Source organism: Strongylocentrotus purpuratus, unplaced genomic scaffold, assembly GCF_000002235.5.
Source record: "Strongylocentrotus purpuratus isolate Spur 01 unplaced genomic scaffold, Spur_5.0 spur5_scaffold_6, whole genome shotgun sequence".
Lineage (NCBI taxonomy): Eukaryota > Metazoa > Echinodermata > Echinoidea > Camarodonta > Strongylocentrotidae > Strongylocentrotus > Strongylocentrotus purpuratus.
The window spans coordinates 22,500,625-22,525,706 of NW_022145612.1; the positions used below are offsets into that span (position 1 = coordinate 22,500,625).

Sequence of the window (25,082 nt, forward strand, 5' to 3'; positions counted from 1 at the left end):
TTGTTTCGGGGGAGGGGGAGAAGATAAAAACGTCATGTCACAACACTTATGGTAATCATGTCTCTTTTTAACATGGATGACATTTGGCAGCATAAATGTAGTTGCCTTGAGTTTGAAATCCCCTTCATTGTGTCCCCTTTCCAATGTCCTTACCTACAACTATTATCTTTTGGTCTATTTGTATTTCTTTTTGGAATGTGTTAAATATCAAATTACATATTATTTTCCAAAACAAAGTCACATTTTGCAATATAACATAAAGTGAAAAATTGAGTCAACTTGTCCACAAGAGTTGCATAAATCATTTTTCACAATTTGCCATTTATATAAGTTTTCTTTTGAGGCAATTACCTTATGAATCATCTTGAAATTACATTGTTTAACTTTATTATTACGAATTTGCTTTAATTTAAATGAAAACATATCCTTCCAAACAAAGTCATTATCCAAAACTAAAAAGGAATTCTAAAAGTAAATGAAATTTGATTCACTTGAATTTTTGCGTATTAACAAACTATAGTAATCTTTCACTTTCATCATTACAAAAACATTCACTTTGTCCCCTGTTTCTATTTCTATAAGATTCGAAATATCACGTTCGTCTTCAAAATCATTAACATAGCTAAATCTGTCTAACCAACACTGCAGAAATGGTTTCTTTAATTTGTTATATTTAAAATCAAATAAAAGCTGTTGTGCTTTCACTTTTGTATTCATTAATGTAGAGTCATTCCATATACCATGTGTAATCAAATTATGAATTTTCAATAAACCGGCATCTTGCCATTCTCGATAAAACAATTTTTTTTCCTTAAAGGTACACTGTAAAAATTTGCTGTAACTCATGCAGTAAAATACTGTGATTTACAACAGTAATATGTTGTAATAACGATTTTACGATAATTAACTGTATAAGTACGTTGCTGTACAGTATATTGCTGTAAACATCAGTGTCGTAGAGCATGGGAACAAATATCTACAGTAAGCTAGTGTAAAGGAGCGTGCAAAAAGCATTGTGGGATACAGCGCACATGCGCATTAGGCGGATCGGCTGCATATGCGCGTATGCGTTGCACGTGATTGGCTCCCGCGCTAGCCCGGCCGCCACGCCGCGCCGCCATTTTTAATTTTCTGCAAAGATTTGAGCTGAGATATATAGCTGAGCTGGCCGGCCTGATCCTGAGCAACGAATCTGAATCTGTTCTGTTCCTGGTCCTGATCCTCGAGCTGGGATATTGATGACCAATAAGTCAATTCCAAGGGGATCCGAGGTAAGTTACAGATTGCCAATTATCAGAGTCATGATTTGATTTGTATCCCGCTGAAGTGAAGAATTGTCAGACTGTGGAAAGTATAGGGATTGTGTTTGTAATTGTTCCGTCTACGGTATATGTGTACTGTACGTGCTGTGCTGTGGTGTGTGGGACAGAGTCGGTAGTGTTAGTGCAGCACATGACACTGTACTGCAGTACCAGCGTACAGTGTCACTGTCAATGCGATGCCATTGCACATGGATATGCATGCTCACGTTAAATTGGAAATGTCTAACGTCAAGACCATCAAGACTTATAACTTTAGGACACCGCACACACTACGATCGACTACAGCATCAGTCCATCATGAGCACACTGCGTGATCAGTTGAATACGCACAAGTCTAAGCTCATGTAGTGTAGTCTACAAGAGTAGGCCTACAGCACGTTACTGAAGAAATTACAGCAAAGTACTGGCAATCCTGCTGCATAGTGTAATTTTACTTAAAAGTTAAAATATGAAATAAAATTACAGTAAGTTACTGTAAAATTACTTAGTATTTTACTGTTACTTAGTAATTTACAGTAAGTTACTTTAAAATTACTGTAATTTACTGTAAAATTACTGTAATTTACTTTTTTGAAGGTCGCAGCGTTGTCATAGCAACCAAATAGGCCATTCCGTAACTGGCAGTAAGTTACTGTAAAATTACTGAGTAATTACTGTAAAATTACTGTAATTTACAGTAACTTACTGCTAGTTTACAGTAAATTACAGTAATTTTATTTCATATTAATTTTGAGTACTTGTCTACTGTAATTCACTGTAATTTTAATTTACAGTAACTGTAGGTTATATCTACAGTAAGTTACCATCAATTTTTACTCAAAGTATCTGCCTGTAAACTTTCCTACAGTAAATCACTGCATTTCTTAGAGTAAATTGCTGTTACCGTAGGTTCTTCAAATACTAACAGTAAATTACAGTAATTTTTGTCTTTAAGGATTGTAAATTTGTTTTACAGAAATCTATTGTAGATTCATTTACCGCAAATGAATGTTAATTTCACTTATGTAGTAACATTCATAGCCGTGAAATCAAATGTTTTTTTGCTGAAGGTTTCGCATACAGTCATCATCAGGAGGCTCGTGACAACTGGTTATATTTGATGAATTTATGTTTTTCTTTCGATTTTCTTTTGTATTTTTTGTCCTTTATCTTTTTTTTTATTATTCATTTATCATTTAAATAACTTTTAATCTGTCAATGCTGTACATAAAAAGTTATGTGTACGTATGCATATTAAAGGTATTGTTTTCCGCTCTTCTTTCTTGCAGTATGCCATGGATTACTGCTGAAGTCACACAGTGTGCATGCTGAAACACTAATCAGACGGATGCTCTACATGGACATCATATACCCATGTACGTTTGTAAGCTATGTAATCATTCTTCTGGATCATTGAAGCGGTTTTCTGAACACTTTTCAGTCCATAGAAATGTGGTGAATTTCGATTTCCCGTGTGGTGTTCCTGGCTGCAATCGAACATTCAGAAATTATTCATCCTTCAAAACCCATGTGCATAGGGATCATCAACCATTTTCAAGAAAAAAAGATGCCCAGTTTTTCTGCGTTTCTACCTGGAATTGTCCACTCTGTGCTGTAAAATGTGAGGAAATCCATGACATACTTTCTCATCTTAGAGTTCATATCAAACACGGAGTTGAAATACGCTGTCCTTTTGCCAATTGCAAAAAACGTTTTTCAGTGAGGTCGTCTTTTGCGTCACATATATCAAGAGTTCACAATAAGTTAGACCAGATTCAGTTAGACTCAACTTCAAGTGAAACTGGTACTGTGTTAACTGAATCCGCCCAAGAAAATAATCAGGAGTTTCCTGGAAGACTGCACTCAAGTGACGAGGAAAGTGTGACAGATGATGAAGTAGATGTATCCGCTGACTCATTCAAACACAGCTTATCCTTGTTTTATCTGAAGTTGGAGGCAAAATTACTACTGCCCAACTCTACAATTCAGGAAATAATTGACACAGTTCAGGATATTCATGCATTAAGCCAACAAAATTTGATACCAAAATTAAAAAAGAAACTTGAAGGAATAGGAATTACCGATGATGAGGTTACCAACGTTTTAACTTTATTTAAATCTGAGGATTTGTTCAGTGCTTCAAATTGTAAAGAATTTCGATCAGAGTCTACAAGAAAATCACATTTTAAAGCAGTTTTTGATTATGTTTCCCCAACTGAGATATATTTAGGAGAAGATCAGTTTGGCAAACAGCGATTTTGCCAATACATTAAAATTCAAGACACACTAAGAGCATTATTCAAGCAGAACTCATTTATCAAAGATTACAAAGAGACTCATAAAGCTCAACCTGCTTTACAAAGGACCATTCTACGTGATGTTTATGATGGCAGAGCATTCCCAAAAGATGAGCCTTTGCATAAAAACTCAGCAGTAACACTCATATTGTACCAAGATTCTTTCGAAGTAGTCTGTACATGCAATACACCTTTATTTTAATAAATTTAATAAGTCATGAAATAAATGAATTTGCCAAATATTAGGCCTATATTTAAGTAACCTATATTTTATTTCGACATATTTCAAGTTATATAATAATATATTTTTTTTAAGTAACTTATATTTTATTACGATATATGTTACGTTATATGGTAATATGTTTTTTTATCATATTTAATACGTAGCAATATTGTAGCTAAACGAATTTCATAATTTTATGTTTTCATTTTACATGTACACAAATTGATCATATTTTCTATTTTCTTTGTTCATTGTGCACATTGGTAATTCTATTTCATTAATTTCTGTATATCATGTATATTTTCTTATTGTCAAGTATGTTTTACGGTTTTTGTTATTTTGCACAGCCCCTTTGTAAACCAGCCGAGTAGCTGAATAGGGCTTTTACCGTCAATAAATCAATCAATCAATCAATTGAATGACAGCTCATGAAGTTGAAACAAGTTTCTGTGCAGAATTGGCATGTAAATGAGACAAAAATACAGAAGAATATGAAACACGTATTAAAGATTACAAGTTTAATATAACAGAGCAACTCAAATTAAATGGGGTATTAGTTCAAAAGATAAATTAAACAAAAATAAAGTGAGTAATGTCTTTTGGAGAGATTCTACCAGGTATAGAGAGTTTTCCTTGATTCTGCCAGGTATATGGAGACTTTTCATTGATTGTATTCTGATAGTAGTTGTCGTTTAATAGTGGCTTTAAAGGAAGATAAAAGTGTATAAAATATGTCTTGTTTACAATTGAAGATAATTCTTTACAATAGTTTTTTACAATTCAGAATTTTAAAGTGAACATATTGTTGTCTGTTCGACAAATAATTTTTGACCCAAGAAAGTGCAGTGCCCCTAAGCCATACGTTGTGATTTAGCATATCAATGCCTTAAAGCCGCTATGTCTGCACAATTGCATGTGTTATTCTGTCGTATAATTAAATTAATGCTAGGTCGGGTGAATGATTTTTTTTAAAGCCATATTGGTTGGGATTAAGCAAGTTATGTGTATTTCAGAATTGGTATAATCTAAACAATTTTTTCAAGAATTTTTGAGATACTGGAAGGATGACTATGGGTCTGTAGATTCTTGAGTACTTGAACTTTTGCAGTTTTTAGTGGTTTTACTTGTTTTAATGTTTTACTTGATAGTTTCTTTGCAAGCATTTTCATAATGTTACACTATTTGAGAAACTTGTTTTATGGAGCGTTGATTACCCAATAAAGACTTTAATAATGATTTTTGTGTTCAGAAAGCTTGTTTTTTCCTCAAATTAACAGGATGATGCTGCTAATGTCAAGTTAGAATACTGTACTTATTACATTAACTTAATGTAAATGAGAGAAATAGATTTAAAAAAATAACAGGATGATACTGCTAATGTCACAGTAGAATACTGTACTTAATACATTAACTTAATGTAAATGAGAGAAATAGATAACAAAATAACAGGATGATACTGCTAATGTCACAGTAGAATACTGTACTTATTACATTAACTTAATGTAAATGAGAGAAATAGATACAAAATTAACAGGATGATACTGCTAAAGTCACAGTAGAAAAGCTGTACTTATAACATTAACTTAATGTAAATGAGAGAAATAGATACAAAATTAACAGGATGATACTGCTAAAGTCACAGTAGAAAAGCTGTACTTATTACATTAACTTAATGTAAATGAGAGAAATAACATTAATTTACTGTAGAGAAAAACTTACAGTACATAACTGTAAATACATTTAAATTACTGTGAATAAAATTACATTAATTAACTGTAAGAAGAACTTACAATAAATACTGTAACCTTATACATGAAAATTTCTTTACAGTAAGCTTACAGTATTTTAATGTCTTACAGCAAAATACTGTTGAAAAACTTACAGGAAGTTACTGTAATGTCAAAGTTACAGTAATTTACTGTGCAACAAAGTTGCCAGTAATTTACTGTAATTTCTACAGTGAAATTTTTAACAGTGTAATGTTACTATTGTTCCAAATAAGTTCATTTGGAATATTTCTTACTTTAAGCATATCAATGAATTTTAGTTCTGATCAAGGGCAAAAAATATCTACATACAGTAGAATTATGTGAAGATATTTTGTGCAGCGTTTCGTCACTGCAAGGTAAAGGCGCTATATAGAATGCATTTTGGAAGAGATAAAATTGATGCAGAAGGATTTTAAATACTCATGTAATATCAGTAATATCAAAATAATTATGTGTATAAAGTCCTACTTACATTCCTGCAGAGCTTTGGTGCTTTGCTCATTGCCTACTAGCTAATTTTAAAGCTAAATTCGTGGTGAAGATGCAATTGGCTTCGTAGAATCTATTTGTAAAAAGCGAGACTAGCGAGGAAATGGACTCAAGTAATATCTTAAATAATATCAATATCTGTTCTTAAAGTCCCATTTTTAATTTTACATTCTCCTTTCCTAACTTCGATCGTTTGCTCTTTGTTGGACAATATCTTTTACCCTGTTTCCTGGTGAAATTAACCATCAACTCTCTGGAAGTATCTTGGTGTAATTCGGTTCGTATCCCAGGAGTTGCAGGACATCCAGGCACTCCTTTAAGATTTGTCTCTCTTCCATAACTGTCAAGTACTTCATCCACTTATTGGCTGTTTTGTGCGCATCCTTTGAAGTTGAAAATAAAGATGTGTCGCTGGAGTTTGAATGAGTCATGCCGTGGACAAACTTCTTGAGTTCTGGTTTGAGTGGCATCCCGATAAAGTTGTAAATTTTGTTAGCCTCTGTCAAAGGGGCTTTGGCGAAGTCCTCGTAAATAACAAGATGGTATCGTCCTTGTAACCATGGAGGCAATGGGTCGGAAGATCTCTTCGTATTCTCCCTGATCCACTGGCACAACCCTTGAACTGTAGGATTGTTATCGTTAATCTCTTCAATTGGGAGCATGTACTCTGGGATATCATCAAGAAGACCAAGCGGTTTAAGGCGGCCCAAGTTCGGGAAGAAAGGCCGTGCTTTAGCCGCATTTCGCGGATAATAGCCGTTCAGGTAGTTTATTCTGGACGAGGCAGCTCCACGGGGATCACGAACAAGGTGGATAATTTTGAGATTGATACCGTCCTCAACCACCAGCGGCTTCAGAAGGTCTAGATCGGCGTGGATGATCTTCGTGGCTAGTCTACCTTTAAATTCTTTGCAAAAGTCCCCGAGAGCGCTTGCTGAGTGCATTCTGCAAGATGTACTGTTCATACAGAGTCCTCTGTTCTTGCTATGTGAACCACCCCAATGATTTAAAATCTTAACATAGTCCGTTTTGAAATCGCACTTTGCGAAACCCCGAAGTATATCTCTGGCCATTTCTTTGCTTTCCGGAGTGTTCTGTGTTACATTCTTTAATTTCATTAATTTCGTAGTTGGCCAGAGTGATTCGAAGATGTAGAAGAGTTCTAGATTCTGGTTAAAAAGCTCTCCAAGTGCAGAAGATCCAAAACGCCATTGGGCCATGAGAATAATAAACGGAGGGGGCTCATCGACGTTTGCAGATTTCCTGACATCACTCGTGCCCGTGATTGCTTCAGAAACTGGATTTTCTTTCACGGTGGATAAGTTTTTCCAATATTGTAATCGTATCCCGAATAAAATACAAGCAGACAATGCCAGGACTGTCAAAGAGAAGCTTGTCAAAGAGAAGCGTCCAACGCGTCTTTTACGAGCTAACGCTAAGATAAGTTGACGGTGAAACATTTCCATGATCTGAAAAGCAATTTTGAAATGCTTCACAACAAAAATGCCCAATTTGGTACAATACCGAGCTTGGTCGCATCTGTTAAATGATAATGAAAAATAATCGGCTCACCGATCATTATATGTTAACTAATTTTCCCGTTCAAGAAATATTAACATACCGTAAAGTTTGTTGCATTTTGCGCGTATGTCTATCCGCGAGTGCGAGCAAAACCTTCTCCATAGACCTATGTACATTAATTACAAAAACCTTGAATTTCTACTTCTATAGTATACCCATATCGTTTACATTGATTGACGTATCGAGCCAGAGGAAAAAGAAAGTATATATTGAATAAGCATGTAAACTATTGCCCACACAATTTGTATCGTATCTTCTGTACTAAAAATCAAAAAGCCCCATATTACACTTAATGTCTATGGGAAAAGATGCCGAACCACAGTGACAAGGTGTTTTTTGTTGATTGGTTAGAAGTGTTTCTTGTGGCGGAAATTAACCAGTGGAAATGTCTAAGAGAAGAGTACGAGTACATTGTTTGACCTAGTTATTCGTCCTTCCTATTGGCTGTATATAACTCGGGCCTTTTTCGTGAATATAAGTGCTTTTTTTAGATTCACGAAGAACTCAGTACTCAGTGCCAATTTTGATTACGCATGTATACACATGCAACGAATGCTTATGCAGACGCAATGTCATTTCATTTTAATATTTTCGAAGTTTTAGCACTCAGTTGTTTATCATAATTATTTTCACGTAATTATTTATTTGTTATATTTAAAAGCTTCCCAGATAGCAAAATATCTGGGGCCCATCTGGGTTTTGTAGGGGTTGTTAAAGCCCACGTGGCCCATACAAAAACCAGACGTATACCAGATGGGCCTTCCGACCCAGAACCCACGCATATGGGCCCCATGAGGGCAGGGGCGTCGCTAGACCTTTTTCAGTGGGGGGGGGGGGGGGGTGAAGAGGGCAACGATTACCGACAAAACTAGCCACCAATTACCGACAAAATTAAATGTCCAATATCTACAAATTCAACCTTATAAACCCTAGGCCGAAGGCTAACTTGTTTTTCCTATGGACTATCTATAGTACTTCCATATGCGCAAAATGATCATTTTTCTCGACGACATAAATATACGAATTATTTCTTCAATTTAGTCAGCATCATAGCTATATATTTCAATGCAGGCGCGGAGCTAGGATCTTATTTTAGGGAGGGGCGGTAGTGAGCAAGAGAATCACTTAAAAGCGCGTTCATTAGGGGGTGTGGGTGGTGGGCCTCCCGCGCGAAGCGCGGAAGCTTAGACGTTTCCTTAAATTATTAGGAAAAGAAGACGATTAATTGTACCGTTTTCGACTGGTAATCCTTGGCTGAATGAAGTTCCCCCCCCTCCCGCGCAAAGCGCGAAAGCTTTGACGTTCCATTAAATTATTATAAAAAAGAAGACGATTTGCTGTACCATTCTCGACTGTTTATCCTTTTTGAATTCAGTTCCTCCCACCCTCCCGCGCAAAGCGCGGAAGCTTTGACGTTTCATTAAATTATGAGAAAAAGCAGACGATTCAGTGTACTGTTCTTGACTCTTAATCCTTGTCTGAATTCAGTTTCTCCCCCTCCCCCTGCAAGGAAGCTTTGACGTTGTATTAAATTTTTAGAGAAAGAAGACGATTCGTTGTACCGTTCTAAACTCGTCTAAATGAAGTTTTCCCCTTTTTTAATTCATCTGAATTACAGTTTCCCCCTCTCGCGCGAAGCGCGAAAGCTTTGACGTTTCCTCAAGTTATTAGAGAAAGAACACGATTCGTTGTACCGTTTTCGACTCTAAATAAGCCCTATTAATTTTGTCTGAATTCAGTTTCCCCCTCTCGAGCGAAGCGTTAAAGTTTTGACGTTTCCTTAAAATATTAGAGAAAGAAGACGATTCGTCGTACCGTTCTCGACTCGTCTAAATGAAGTTTTTCCCTTCCGCGCGAAGCACGGAATTTTTGGCGTTTCATCACAATATAGAGAAAGGAAGACGATTCCTCGTACCGTTTTCGAATCTTATTAAGCCCTATTCATCTGAATTCAGTTTCCCCCTTGTCGACCGACCGACAATATACATCTCACCGACTTCAAACTTCTGCATTGATATAGAACACGAGGATCGAGCAAGAATACCGACACAGCTGACCCTACCAGGCGAGGATCCAGGATTTCTTAGGGGGGCCCAAATTTGAAATTATGGGTCCCCCTAAAAAACGCAACGACTCAGCCAGCCGCTGAATTAGCGGGGGGGGGGGGGGGTGGTAAGAGGACACTGTTTTTTTTGTTTTTTTTGGGGGGGGGTCCCCAAAAAATCGCAACGACTCAGCCAGCCGCTGAATAAGCGGGGGGGGGGGGGGGGGGGGGGGGGGGGTAAGAGGACATATTTTTTAGGTCATCTACAAGGAAATTTTTTTAAATAATTTTTTTTATTAAAAAACTCAAGGGGGGGGGGTTAAACCCCAAACCCCAAACTATTACGAAAATATGAGTCATTTCAGCATTATGTGTGAACCACCGTTATGAAATTAGAAATAAACCACGATTACATTTTATTTTCTCTTCCTCTCTTTCTCTTTCTCTTTTTCGGTCCCTTTAAGCTCTCCTGTTTTCCTTTTCCTTCCTTCTCTCTTTTTTTTAGCGGGGGCTGGGGGAGGCAAGGGCCTTTTGCCCCACCCCACCCCGATCCACAACTTGTTGGCGGGAAAATTGCAACTAATACCCCCTTCTTTTCTTTTCTTCTTCCCCAATTTCCTACCCTTTATCTCCTATTTTCCTTTTTTCTTTCCATTTCATTCCTTCTCTCTTATTTTTTTGATTGGGGGGGGGGGAGGGAACAGCCTAGAAGGCGAAGCCCCCCCCCCCACGTTCTCCTTCTTCCCCCTTTTCTTTTCTTCTTCCTCTTCTTCCTTTTCCTTTCTCTCCTCTTTCCCTTCGTTTCCTTCTCTCTCTCTCTTTTTTCCCCTTTTGTTTCCTTCTTGTTTTCCTTCTTTTTTTTCTTCCTTTTTTTCTTCCTTTTTTTTTCCTTCTTTTTTCTTCTTCTTTTTTTTTCCTTCTTTTTTGTTTCCTTTTTTTTGTTTTCCTTTTTTTCCCCCAGGGGCCCGGCCCCCCCTGGATCCGCCACTGGACCCGACACAGCAATATATTTACCCGTGTCTTTCTTGCTCCCTCGACGAGACGACTCCACCCAACAACCCCCTTCTCTCTTTTACTCCCACTCCTCCTCTATCAGACTTTTACCTCCCCTCTCTCTCCTCTCTTTGAACCACCGTTTCTTTTGTTTTCCTTTCACTCTTTTTTCTTCTTTTTTCCTATTTTTTTTCTTTTCTTTCTTTTCTTTATTTTCCTTTCTTTCCTCTCCTCCATCTTTTTCTTTTTTCTCTTTCTTTCTTCTCTTTTCTTTCCTTTCTTTTCCTTTCTTTCTTTTCTTTTCCTTTTCTTTTTTTTCTTTTCCTTTTCTTTTTTTCTTTTCTTTCCCTTTCCCTCTCTTTCTTTCCCTCTCTTTTTTTCCCTCCCCCTAACATTACATAGAAAAAAGATTTTCTCAACTTTCTCAACTATACAAATTAGGAGAGGGCGGTATGCCAAATTGTGACATGGTAAAATAAAGCTCTGTCGCCCAACCCGTTGATTTTTCACTGAAAACGTGCTGAAATTAACAGCTTTTTGATTACATAGTCTATGTCGCATTACATTAGTCAATCTATTAGGATTAAATAACAGAGTGGACAGATATTACAAATTTACAAGCTGCTGTTTTATTTCATACAACGAAATCGTCGTAAATCGATAAACTATATTCAACATGAAAACAATATTTACAAAGAAGGTTTACCATCAGGGGCGGATCCAGCCGGCGGCAGGGGAGGGGGCCCAATAAGTAAGAGAATATTTAGCTCCGAAACAGCCAGCCGGTGAATAAGCGGGAGGGGGGGGGGTGGGTGGGTAAGGAGCACTTTTTTTTTTTTTTTGCTCCCGAAAATTTGAAAATCCGATAATTCGCTCAGTGAGAGGGGGGGGGGGGGGGGGGGGGTAGTGAGCACTAATCTTTTCATTTTTGTTGGCCCTCGAAAATTTGAAAAATCGCCCCCCCCCCCCCTTGAACGCCAGGGGATGAGGCCCATCTCTAAAAAAAAAAAGGTAAAATTAACGAGTTTTTAACTGTATTTTTTCCCAGGGGCCCGGGCCCGGGCCCCGCCCCCCCCCCCATGGATCCGCCACTGTTTACCATAACACGAGAGTATAGTTACCTTGATGGATTGCAGGTAATATAAGAATCAATATGTAACGAATATGTAACGATGCCAAATTAAACCAGGGGTTGTAACCTTATTTGTTATGTGCTTTGTTTTAGAGAGCAAGACATTTCACAAAAACGGGTCATAAAAATATGGTTACATTTTGAGTACATTATGTACCAATTTTTAAAGGCAAAAGGGCCTTACTTTGTTGAAAATGTTCTTGGAGTCCGCAAATAGGGGATCATTTTTTCCTCCGCAAACGATCAAGACTGTTATATCTTTGAAGATGAAATTACACCACCAGGGACTGGGTATTATATACCAATTCAGTTTAACTGACAATTCGATTACAACATATTTTTATTCCATTCTGGAACCTATAATATACAAGCTTTGCGTCTTAATAGGTTCCCCACCTTTTACAATATTACTCTGTGTTACATGTCTATCATTGTTTTATCATGCATTTTCTTGTTAATGTGGAACAATAAAACATACAAACAAAAAAGCCTATAATAGATATTAGAAATTAAAATAGCAAGAAATTGTGATACTAATACATACAAAATACCTGTCTAAACGAAGGTGTCTGATTTGATTATGCACACAAGTTCTACAAATTGAATAAGCAAACGATCTTCACGTACTGCCAGTGAAAACGTGACACTGCATTTTACAAACTCTTTATTAATCAGTGTTATCGATTTAGAAAATAGAAATAAACCACGAATTAATTTTCTTGCAAATTTACATGTTTATGTTATGTATACAGCTTTACTTTGATTATCTCACCAACAATATTTTCACGGCATGTAGTAAATGCGAACTTTAATTGGTATGTAAATTCGAAACTGCATATTTCAAATTAATCCAATCAAATTTGACTTATTTTACTTTGTAAAAAAAATGTAAATCACGAAAACCACAACACATTTACAAACCAGTAAGAGGTATTACGATTGAAAATACATGGATAAAATATGCATTATGTAATATGTATGATAATATTTAAAGACCGTCAACACTACTGGGCCAGGGATTAGACCACACAGCGTAGTCACTAACAGGTGGCTATCTCGTTAACTCAGCTCTCAACTAACATAAGAAAAAGAGGATCATGGAAGACCAACAGGCACCGATTGGGAAATTTGCTATATAGAGGGAGCAAGTAGCTACAAGTAGAACAGTGGGACTTTAATACAAATAAAAAGAGGGTAGCAGCCAGAAGGAAGCATGTCCTTAAGAGACCGGCCAAATATAATACAGTCATCTAGAATAAATAATATGGTAATTGTTAATAAAGTGTACTCAAAAACATATATTGGGATGACAAAATGACAACATGACAGAAACAAAAAGGCACGAAAAACTGTAAAGACGAACCGTTTTGACTGTATAGCATCTCATCTGAGAGGGCGTACTCACCCCAACCACCAACGCAATGCCCCTGGCCTTATCAGTCAACTACCAGTACTCTAAAAGAGAGCAGAAAAAAAAAACAAGGAAGCAGACTGGCGATAGTTAATCAGACGAAAACTAAGAAAGTTATTAACTTGTGAAAAATGTTATCACGTATACGTACGGGCACTTCATATCGGCTGAATCGGTTATGTCACAGTGACGAAGTGCCCGACTACTTTTCAATTTATTCTGACAACACACAACATTTTTCAAATGTTAATTTGTCAAACTTTATGATTCAAGACGGACGGGTCTTTTCCTTTTAGAGGATTTGTTATAATTTGCTCTCCGTAATATTTTTTTGACTTGGGAAGAAGAAAAATTAACAAAACAAAAAATCAAAAAAAATAATCAAAAATGAATGATATTTTTTACATGACAAACGGGTGTTGTCCCATGGCTATATGTCACAATCCACTGTCCAATTGAAAGTGCCAGTTTGAAATTCGCATGGATTTAGTAACTTCTTGGATTTAGTGATGTCATATTTTAAACATTCACATTAACCCCCCCCCTTATTATTGATCTGCTACTACTAATATACTACAAACCTGTATTACTACTATAATAGTAGTAATAATTACTACTACTACTATATTACTAGTACTACTACTTCTACTACTACTACTAGTCTACTACTTCTACTACTACTACTACTACTACTACTACTACTACTACTACTACTACTACTACTACTACTACTACTACTACTACTACTACTACTACTAATACTACTACTACTACTACCAATAGGCCTACTACTACTTTTGCTACTACTACTACTACTACTACTTCTGCTATATGACTACTGCTTTCACTTCTATGTGTATAATATAATAATAATAATAATAATAATAATAGCCTAATAGTCCACTCCAAATTTTATTAAACCGAAACGGAAATTCTTTTTGCCCAATTGATCGTGAGCCCGGCAGCCACTGAGCAGCGCCAGATCGACGTTGCTGTATATAGCTTTCTGATCAAGTTAGCAATATAACTGTTTGTTTTGGTGTAATTCGCCTTTAATAATTGTTTTGTTGAGGTATTATTATTTGTTTTATTTTTTTTACTGTGACAATAACTAGGGTCTATACAATTTTGTTGAGTATGAAAAGCAAAAACAAATTCAAAATCTTGCAAGGTTCTATCGGGGGGCGGGGCAGTGGCGGATCCAGGGGGCGGGGGGCCCGCCTCCCCCACCCCCTACCCCCTCCTGAGTGAAAAAACGTGCAAAAACACGTTAATTTTAACTGTTTTGGGAGATGGGCCCTCCCCCCCCCCCCCCCCACCCCCCACCCCCCCCCCCCCCCCCCCCCCCCCCCCCCCCCCCCCCCACCCTGGCGCTCAAGGGGGAGGAGCGGTTCTTCAAATTTTCGAGGGTCCGGTACTCACTAAATATTGGCCGGCACGATTTTCAAATTTCAGCTCACTAAATTTCAAATTAATTTTCAAATTTGGGCCCCCCCCCCCCTAAGAAATCCTGGATTCGTGCCCGGGGGGGGGGGGGGGGGCTGGGCCTAGGTTCTGAGCCTTGCGTCTATTGCGATCCACTAGCTAGCTATATGACTCGCTCCTGATCCGCAATCCATGTCAATCACAACTCTCGGCTGCTCTGTTGACGACCGAGCAACTGAACACTGCTGCTGAGAAACACATTTTCTTTCGAAGTTAGCCCGAAGTCTATGTCGACAACCCCAAATAAATTTGAGAGCCTTTCTAGTGGCGAGATAGATCATTCTATGCTGACTGTTGCAGAGGTCGGAGACGGAGACAAGTCGAAGGTAAATACCCTTTTATTCCTTATCATCATCAGGATTGGGCCGGTGGTCGCTGAATGTCGGGCGTAGATCTTCATGATGTGTGTGCATGTAGCATTGGGAGTGGTATAGGCGCGGCGCAGGTGTATTATGTGTGTGTGATGATACGTCCTTAAAAAATAACGGCGGCGCCACATTTCAAATTGCTTTGAGTCGGACTAATTATAATATCTGATATCTTTCTTAAGATTGTGTTTGAGAGATTACTTTAAGTTTTTTTTCTTTACAACTTAAGTCTGTACTCTGTGAATTCTTCATCATCACCTCAAAAATAATAAAGAAATAGAATTAGAAATTAATACAATTGCCAGTAGTACATGGTATAAGTATTGGCAATACACCACTTTAGGTTTGGGCCTAGGGTAGACCAAAAGCTTCAGTCTCTGATATCGATGGTTGTTCCGCAGAGATTACATCTGGCTCCTCTGACCGCCTCTATACGTAGACTGAAGTACGCCCCATGGGGTACTGTGTGGAAGGAATGGTTCGGTCCGGTCAAACCGAGATGAATGAGATGTGCAACAAGTTTTTTTTCCACTTTTTACGTCTTCACAATCCACTTTGGCTGCAAAATTACACTAGACCCTATATATAATTTTTTTAAGGAATTAAAAGGGTAATATGTACTTTGACTTACGATAGCTTGCCTATTTAGATCCTAAATTAATGTTTAATCCGAGAAAGACTTTGACATGATTTGCTGTGAAGCCATATTCAATTTTTTATTCAATAGCTCTAGATGTTTGAGTATTATAAACCCAATATCAAACGCGTGATCTGATGGCCCATTGGCTTTGTTTTCGTATGTTGACCCGGAAATGTATCGACCAGGTCATGTCATAGATAACAGTTCAAATACCGGTACATGAATCACTGGTTCTGAAGGCGTCGGAGCTCCAGAGCCCGTTTATGAAAAACTATTCTAACAGAGTGTTGGGTCACATATTTTTGCAATGTAAAGAGGTATTAATTACAATTTTGAACTTACAATGTTTTTCGACTCCTCCGGGCATCTTTCCAACCACTTGAAATTATGATTGAAGAAGTCTTCAATGGGAAAAAGGGTGATTCTTCGTCCTAACCCGATGATTGATCCATCTTGTATCATCGATTCAACATGGCAAAGAGACAGTACGCATGCGCAGTAGCGGCGGAGCAAATACAAATATTCATGATATAGAGCGCCGTTCCCTTGAAATTGCTGAATATGCAAGACGTTGAGAAGGGCTTTGTCTCTGTGATTCATTGTAGTAATACATGTAGTAAGTATTAACATTATTAAATATTCATTCTGCATTATAGATGTACTCGTATTTTCTCTAGATAAATCTGATACTGAATATCTGTGCTCCATAAGGGATATTGGCTGAATTACAAGAGTCATCACTCAACAATTGTATAGGCCTTCAAACTGCAGGTCACAAATCTGAGCTGCAGAATATGCTAACGAGGACGTCTGATCTCATTTATTGAAGGAGAGTTAGGAGACACAGTACATGTATCATTTCATTTGGTCAGCCCATGAGGGCACATGTAGGCTTTCTGATAAAGTTAGTTCAAAGATGATCTTTACACATTTGCAAGGATACTGTCAAACAAACTAACACTTTAAAGCTGCACTGCACTACTTATAGCTACTTGCGCCCTCTATATAGCAAACAATGCCTAATCAGTGCAAATGGTCCCCCATGATCCCCTGTTTCTCATGTTAATCGAGAGCTGATTTGATGAGATGACCTACTGTCAGTGACCTTGCAGGGTGGTCTAATCCTGCCCCCCGGCTAAACTAGTACAGACAGGCTTTAAGCAAGACAAATTGAATCCCTGAAAGACCTACTATTGGCAGTGGGAACAAGGTGTTGATCCTATTAAAGGTAATGCAGGAAGTAATTGAATTATCAGTCTGGGCTCTCTATAGACCTGCATTTACACTGGGAGTAAAAACCATAGGATTTTCTCACATTCGGTGTTTCATCAGAAGTTGCTCACAACCACCCATAAACACAACAAAAAACACAAGACAAAAAATCCCACCTCCAGAGCTGTCATGCATTAGGCTAGACGTCACGCATTTCGGAGGTCTGGAAACGCTCTCACGCACGACGCGCGCTAAATTTCGAAAAAACGCTATACCTTATATGCGTGTTACACCCTCGCCCGGGCGCTCACGTGCCGAATCATGAAAATGTCACGCATTGCTGATCTTTGAACTTGGCGTCTCTGCACCTCTTGAGTGTGGTTTTTTAAACGCTGGCTGAAATTTCACTGCATGGTTTTGCAGTGTAAATGCTTGCCATCAAAACACCAATGAATCTTTTCGGTTTTGGTCATGTGACTACTTTCTTTGCTTAATACGTGCTAACACACAACTCACCCCCCAAAACACAATTATCAAACACCAATGGTTTCTTATGGGTTTTTTCAAAAGTGTAAATGGCAGTCCCCCTTACAAAGGATGGTTTCTGGGCTGTGTAAATGGGACCTTATTGATTAAAGCAAATATATTTGTTTACAGGTCACTAATTCTATTTACATTCTTATACTGAGATAATGGGTAGATAAGATTTTATCATAGACCTAATCCCAACATGGAGTTAGACTAGCAAACTATTCTATATATCAATCCTTGATGACTGTAATATGCATGTAGTGTAAACCAAACTTTAGATTTGAATACCGGTAGGCTTGTGTTTACAATTCAATGCCAGATGATTTGCTAACTTGAATGTGACCTTGAATGGAACCAGTTTGTCGTATTTTGTAGACATTGATTACTGTGTGTACATGTAGCTTATAAATGAGGCTGGATGTGTGTATCAACTAGACTAACATCCAGGGACATTTTGAGGGGATCTTATCTTAATAGATCCCATTCTCACTCACTTTGTTGGACCTGTCTACACTAGGGTAAAAATTGCCATTTAAGTGTGAAGACAAATGAACCTAACCTCTGGAGCAGACTAGTGGACTGGTCTAATATAGACCGCTCCACAGAGCGAGTGAGAATGGGGTCTTATAGACTGTAGGTACACAGATCTATTTCAGTTTGAGTGTTGATAAGGATACGAGGATGATATGACCTTAACTCAGGTCACACGTGCTGTAAGGAAAATGCATGGCGTCTAGAGTTTGGTTACATCCTGATGACATATCAGGAATGAATGAACTGTCTTTTGGGGCTTCAACATCTTTCAGCGTTTGCTCAAAACAAGCCGCCCTTGGCATTTTCTCATGATGTGAAAGAGAATGCCTTAGATTGAGACTGAAGATTGTCTTTCTCATGCATGAGTTTGGCTGTAGGGGAGGGGCGTGGGGGGGGGGGGGGGGGGGGGGGGGCAGGGGTCTACCGTATTTGCCGGCGTAAAAGCCGCAGTATTTTTGGAAGAGAAAATATCAAAAAGTCGGGGTGCGGCCTTTGCGGCGAAACCGCGAAAGAGTAAAAAAAAAAAAAAATGTAAATCAAAACCAGCACGAATATGCACATATGGGACTACGAACGGTGTAAATGCATTTAATGAGATATTTGACACTTGAAACAAAAGTATGATTAATTACAGTCTGACCAAAGGGTGATTTAGGGCAGGGTCAGTCAAATAAAATACTTGAAAACTAACTAATCACACAAAGAGCAGCTTCAAAGACACCAAATTTTGCAGACTTGCAAAGATGTTTAAGCAGGCCTACATGTACAGGTAGATCATTTTAATCGATCTACCCATTATCAATACCTGGTATACCGGTACATGTAATACATGTGCTTAGAAGTTCTCCACTCCTGCATGGACATGTTTAGGAAAAAATGAAATGGTGTAATCTTACATACATGTAATGTGTTTCATTTCCCCCAAAATTTAATAAACTGAATTAATTTCAGTCATCTGCAGTTGATATTGTACCCTCCTCGTTAGCACACACACTACAATCACTACTGTAAATCTGTACGCACAAAGAAATCATGGCAATAATGGCCTCGGCACGGCTGCCCCTCCCATCTGCGAAGTGTTTCTCTTCTTCTAGCTCGCTACGACCCCTCGTTAAGTCATCATCAATCGCTAGGAGCTAGGGATACTTCATTGCTTCATCGCCCACCAGACATTTCATCTTAGCAATGTCAACTCCAGCGCTCCAAGCTTCATTACTTTTTGGCAGAAACCTTGATTTTTATCAAGGAACCACTATCCATCTGCCTTCATCTGATTAACTCACTCGTACTACAGCAGCGCTCACTCTCATTCTTTTTAATGTAAGACTCCATATTGTGATTGTCATATGATAATTTAATCCATGTGATGGACCTGTGTTAGATATTTTCATTTGTTGACTGTAAAATTATATTTGCTGGATGTATGAAAATCAGTGAAATTGGTATTTTTGAAGTAATTGATTGACCTTTTCAGTCCATTAAATTAATATGTGGCCTATATGTTAAGCTATTCTGTCAGCCCTAAAGTTTCATGCTACATTTAATTCTGTCTCTTGAATTCTCTTCCATTTTTTCAGGGGGATGTAAAATGAAAACTATTCATTTATAAAGCATTATAATTTACATGTACAAATGTATATGATTATAATCTAAAATTTTGTTTTAAAAAATCACCACAAGTATACAAAAATATATAGCAGATGAATATGTGACACACATATTTAAGTGAGAAATTTGACAGGATACATTTATCATGAAGGCATCACTTGATTATGATGATGTTTATTAATGCCATACCGTACCCCTTTCTTAACCTCATCATTATTAGTCTGGCTATTGTTAGCCATTTGTCCTTTGTAGAGAGGGCGACGCCTTGAAATACAGCACGGCTCTACCGATACTCAATATTTAAAGAGAAGGTTGAGTTCTGGGAAGAGGTGAAAAATAATTTGTGAGCATTACTCATTCTTATTATGCAAGTATGGAAGAACATCAGTTAAGACATGTTCCCTGAAAAGCATGGCTCTTCAAATGCCTTCATATTCTAAATATACATGTAACATCGTAAAAATCGGGGGGGGGGGGGGCGGCTTTTTACGCCACGTGTTCGTGTAGTCCCATATACATCTTTCTGTGCAAGTGTTTGTAACTTTACCAAGACTTGGCCAAATTTCTTATCATTTTGATGATTCCAGAACCTTGCAGTACACACAAATTCTTATATGCTAGATGATCAACCTTTTCTGGTCAATTCCACACCGTTTCTTTCACAATGCAATCGCATGACCAGAACTCAACTTCATCTTTAAAACACTATACTGTAAAAGCTTATTATGAGCAAAGTATGAATGCCCTATGGATGGAAAGGAGGGCAGCGTTTCACAAGACCGTCATAAGTATAAGTTCTCAGACATCCTGTTGGAACGCGTTATAATTAACATGTGCTTCAATGGGATGCCACGGAACTTGTGCTTAGGACAGTTTTGTGAAACGATGCCAAGATGAGCATGCTGAAGATACAGAGGAGAGACCAGGTGATGAAAACCGATTGAAGGGGGTGAAATTTGCACCCGAAATGTAGCACCTTCTCTGGCTTTCTTAAGAGTTTTGTGACAATTTTCTGCAAGAAAAAAAAAAGAGTCTAGTTATAGATCTCTCTTTGTACATGTTAGATTTGTAATATTGGCCTACACATCAATCTCTGTAATTAAAGGTTTCACTTCATTTCTGGTAGGATTCTGTTGGCATTTGAACTCAAGGTGTTAAAAAAGAAATTTCATCAATCTTGGACTACTTGTTTGTGATTCCATCATTAATAAATCGCTTTGTCTAATCACATATTTAACAGGCAAAGAGAATGTACTTAGTCATGATAGATTTCATTGTCTGGCATAGCTGTTTTTAATAAACAAACAAACAACCCTTCATCAAACATTGGATGTACTTGAAGGAGATGTTTATTTCTATTTTTTTTTAAAAGAATTACGAGATGCTAAGTACTGACAAACATTTACTGATTATATTTTCAGAACATTTGTTATGTGGAATATTGTTTTAAAGAGAGTTGCAGCTACATGTATCACAATGTAATCTATAATGCAGACTAATGGCCTAATTGATTTTGTTTTCAACTCAAATTACATTCACACATGTAACAATAATATGTGTTGTATCTATCAGAGGTCATTGCTCTCAAGTGTCCTTCATATTGATTCTTTTAAAGACCACGATATACAAAACAATAAAACAATCAACAGAGCATTTATAAAAGGTTTGTCAGCTGTCATTCAACCCATCGACGTTAAAGAAAAAAATACCCAGATTTGCGTTTTTAGATCATGAATATTCAAACAATATTGACTACCGGTAAGCTTGACGTACCCCTGTGATGTATGGAACGCTTTTGTATTGATCACATTTCCAAACATTTAGATTGGGTTGGATTCACCTCTGGTGTCACAAATCAATAGATTACAGGATGATGTCAAGCAACACCAAACATGTTAACGTAATTGGCGGAACTACATGTACATGTACATGTCATGTAGGGCTGTATACTAAAGGTCAATGCACTCCATATAGTCTATTTTTTGTTGAAAATTGGAACAAATGTCAGAGGACATGGAATAACAAATGCAGTGTTTAGTATCCATAAAGTTAGCGAAGTTTAAATTAAAAAAATTGACAGCTAATAAAGCATTTTCTATTAAAACCTCAGATTTTTAAAGAATAAATTTGGTAAAATTGTGATGATATGATATTCATATCAAATGAAAAAAAGAAAGAGTCTCTTAGAAATAAAACATTTATAAAGTTTCAATTTTTTTCTTTCTTCATGCGCAAATCCTTCAACAAAGGATGGGATAAAATATATAACTGTTTGAAACCCAGGTAAACAATGGTTGGAGGTTACTTCTTGAAATTGCAATGCATGCAATTTTAAGAGACTTAAAAAGTTAGAATGTCAAAAATTGAATGAGCATATGGGTTTTATATTTCATGCACTTCAGAAATGCAATCTTCTGTTTTGCTGGTGTCTCATGTTGCCCAGCCGTGCATTACTAGACCAAAAGTCATCCAAATTTGACACTTTGCAAATATTGTGACATGCATTTTGTTGGACAGAGTTGACAAAAGCTGTCACTAAAAGAGAAACGTTTATATTTGTTCACATGTCAGTCTTGAGTGCCATTGCCAAGGATTTTGCCAAAGCCCTAGAGAGTTTTCTTTCGATATTCATAAAATCCCTTTGTTTGATACTTGTCTCTGTGTGTGTAGCTCAAATTTTTCTATTTTTTTTTTTTACACCTAAACATATTCAGCAAGAGGAAGAAAATAAATCATGTTGAAAAAACAAGTTAACATGATCGATTTGCATGTATTTTTCATTGGTTCATGTACAAAGAAACGCAAATTACAGCTTGTCCCATTTTAAAGAAAATGCATTTTGTAAGGTCTTTTTATTGTTGGTGTGTCTTGTTTTTTGTTCTAAGGGTAAAAAGGGTCAGTGAAGTCCAGAAAAATATTTATCTTTGGCACATGGGACACTGGAGAGTTGGGCAAACACAAACTGTCTTAGCTGAAAGGTAAAGTACACACAATGGCCATCCCCAGTATTTCAATCAATCGCAAGATGGAATACATTGTTTATATAGAGTGGCAGGTCCATTGGTTAGGAAGTGCTCTAGGCACATACATTATATTAGATATTCTCTGCATACATACAAATATATGTACATACATGTAAATTGTAGTTTGTGTAGGATGGTGGGTCAGAGGATATTTACAGTTCAATTATTTTTCCTTTGTAATTTGTTTCCTTTCTGAAAGCATTGTCAGGGAAATCATTTATTGATTTAATAATTTCTTGAATTCTGAATGGAAGGGTATTAAAATACTTTTTTCCTTCTCTTTCCCTCTCTATATTTTCAATCTAATTGTGTGATTGCTATAGAGGCAATTCTGATATCCTTAAAATCATTAGAAAAATTAATTTAAAAAAAAGTTAATGTAGTGGCCTGAAAGGAAAATCATTCCAATGTTGTGTTATTTGTATGTAACAAATTGTCTGTTTTGAGCCAGAAAAAAAGTACTTTGATATAGAGTTGCTATATCATTCCTGTATACAGTACAGATATTGCCATTAGAGTTAATCTATGACACTCGTTTATAGTGATTGATTTTTTGTTTTTCATCGATTGAATGACCTTTCTCATGATTACAATTTTTACAGTAAGGTATTATGATTGTTTGTGTGCACTGCCAAATGCATGACAAGTTTATTGTGCACAAGTTGAAAAGGAATTATAAAATTGGGAGTGTTCTACTTACAAATGTAAATTGAAATGCAATTCTAGCTAATGCAAGGTCAAGATTAATTAACTATTGGAGAATACACACAAACATGAATATCCTTTTATCGTTGTGTATATTATATGCAATAAACTTGAGCCTCCTCCCATAGCTTTATGGATGCATGAATTCACCCCCCCCCCCTCCCCCCCTCCCCCCTCCCCCCTCCCCCTCCCCCCCCCCCCATCTTCATCTTTTCTTTGTCATTGATGGAGAGGAGCTCTGCTTCTGTGGTAGTTTCTGGGCCAGCAATGGTGTGAAAATGGCCCCTTGGGGCACAGCAGCTTGCGCTTTGCATGTGCGTGAATTTATTACAACGACCCGTCAGTAGCATCTAGGCTTGGTCATGATGCATGAGTGTGTGTGCATGCTCTACAGCATTGATTATAATAATTAATGGATGTACATGAACGCTGAATAGGGTGCATGGCGAACTCTGACACTGTGGATGGTGATTCTTTGTTCTTCGTATTGGGGATTTTATGGAAAAAAGACATTATATTTTAATACATCGGCATGTGACGTATGATAAGTAGGTCAGCACTTAGATTAATTTGTGTAAAGTTGGAATGACAAAACTACAAAATGTAATTGAACAGTGGTACATGTAATTCAACGTCATTATAGATACAATTATGAATGTTTCACTGAAAATTTGAGAGTAGAATCTACATTTCCATAGATGATGTTTGGTCATTGTAGTTTCTCTTCATGTGATAACTGTTTGGATGTTTACTGTATTCACTCATTATTGCTTGAGCAGGAAAGAAAGCTACTACTTTAATACCCTAGGCCCACTGTATGTATAATGTAATTGCCTGATTGAGTTAGTAAGCTATCCTCTTGCTAATATCTGTATTATTTATTGGGTTATAAATGTAGTTGTTATCAAATTACAGCATGGGTTACACCTGCATATTAACATCCCTACACTGGTACTAGAGGAATACTCTTTTGATACCACTTTGGTAGATAATGCTGTACCTGTATTGGGCATAGACAAGTTGAAAACAACATGCAAAGAATGAATTACAATCCCATTCATTTTTGTGTGTCACATTTTAGTGCTTTCATTTTCACATCCTCAGAAAGTGATGAATGTGAATTGTAAACTGTAGGCATACTGGTAACGTGGGGATATTTTAGCAATACTACATGTATGCACAAGACACAAAATTCCTTTCTCCTATATAAGTTTATCACCCTACATGTATGTGTTTCACAAATTTCTTATAATCTTACATGTGTTAGAAATGTACACTGTAATAAAGTAATATGTATAGTTACTTTTAAAAAAATAGATCAGTGATACTGCACTAACATCATCTGAACAGCAGCGAGCCAGTTTGATTGGTGTATTTGGGCCTATCCTTACACTTTACTGGGACTACTGGTGTGACCAGCTGTCAACAATTATCTGTTTACCGGTATATCTATACAGGCTTTTGTTTGTAATTTCACAATATCTACCCCCAAAAAAATACAATCGATAATTTTGTGTTTGTTAATAATTAGATATCAGCAGTAGATGAACATGTACTGATTGCAAAATTGCCTTGGTGAGAAAATGAATTTATTGTTTTGTATTTAACTCTTGGCAACATTTAGGAAGATTTCATATTTCTTGAAAGTGCTAACCGCTTCCTTTAATTGTTGACATGTATACTGAGATGATGATACGAATCTATTGCTAAATGAAAGTGACAACTTTGTACAGCAA

General features: G+C 37.1%; 2 protein-coding genes across 2 annotated transcripts; one reads left to right on the top strand and one right to left on the bottom strand.

Moving 5' to 3' along the window:
• Nucleotides 1-815: 815 nt before the first annotated feature.
• Nucleotides 816-5,057, top strand: LOC105443849. Its single transcript, XM_030972513.1, has 2 exons — nt 816-1,271; nt 2,591-5,057. The coding sequence occupies exon 2, from the start codon at nt 2,676-2,678 to the stop codon at nt 3,798-3,800; it is 1,125 nt and encodes a 374-aa protein (XP_030828373.1). The 5' UTR covers nt 816-1,271; nt 2,591-2,675; the 3' UTR covers nt 3,801-5,057.
• Nucleotides 5,058-6,324: 1,267 nt separating this feature from the next.
• LOC115929852 (carbohydrate sulfotransferase 2-like) lies at nt 6,325-7,023 on the bottom strand. The gene has a single exon (XM_030999925.1). The coding sequence runs from the start codon at nt 7,021-7,023 to the stop codon at nt 6,325-6,327; it is 699 nt and encodes a 232-aa protein (XP_030855785.1).
• Between the last annotated feature and the right edge of the window lie 18,059 nt (nt 7,024-25,082).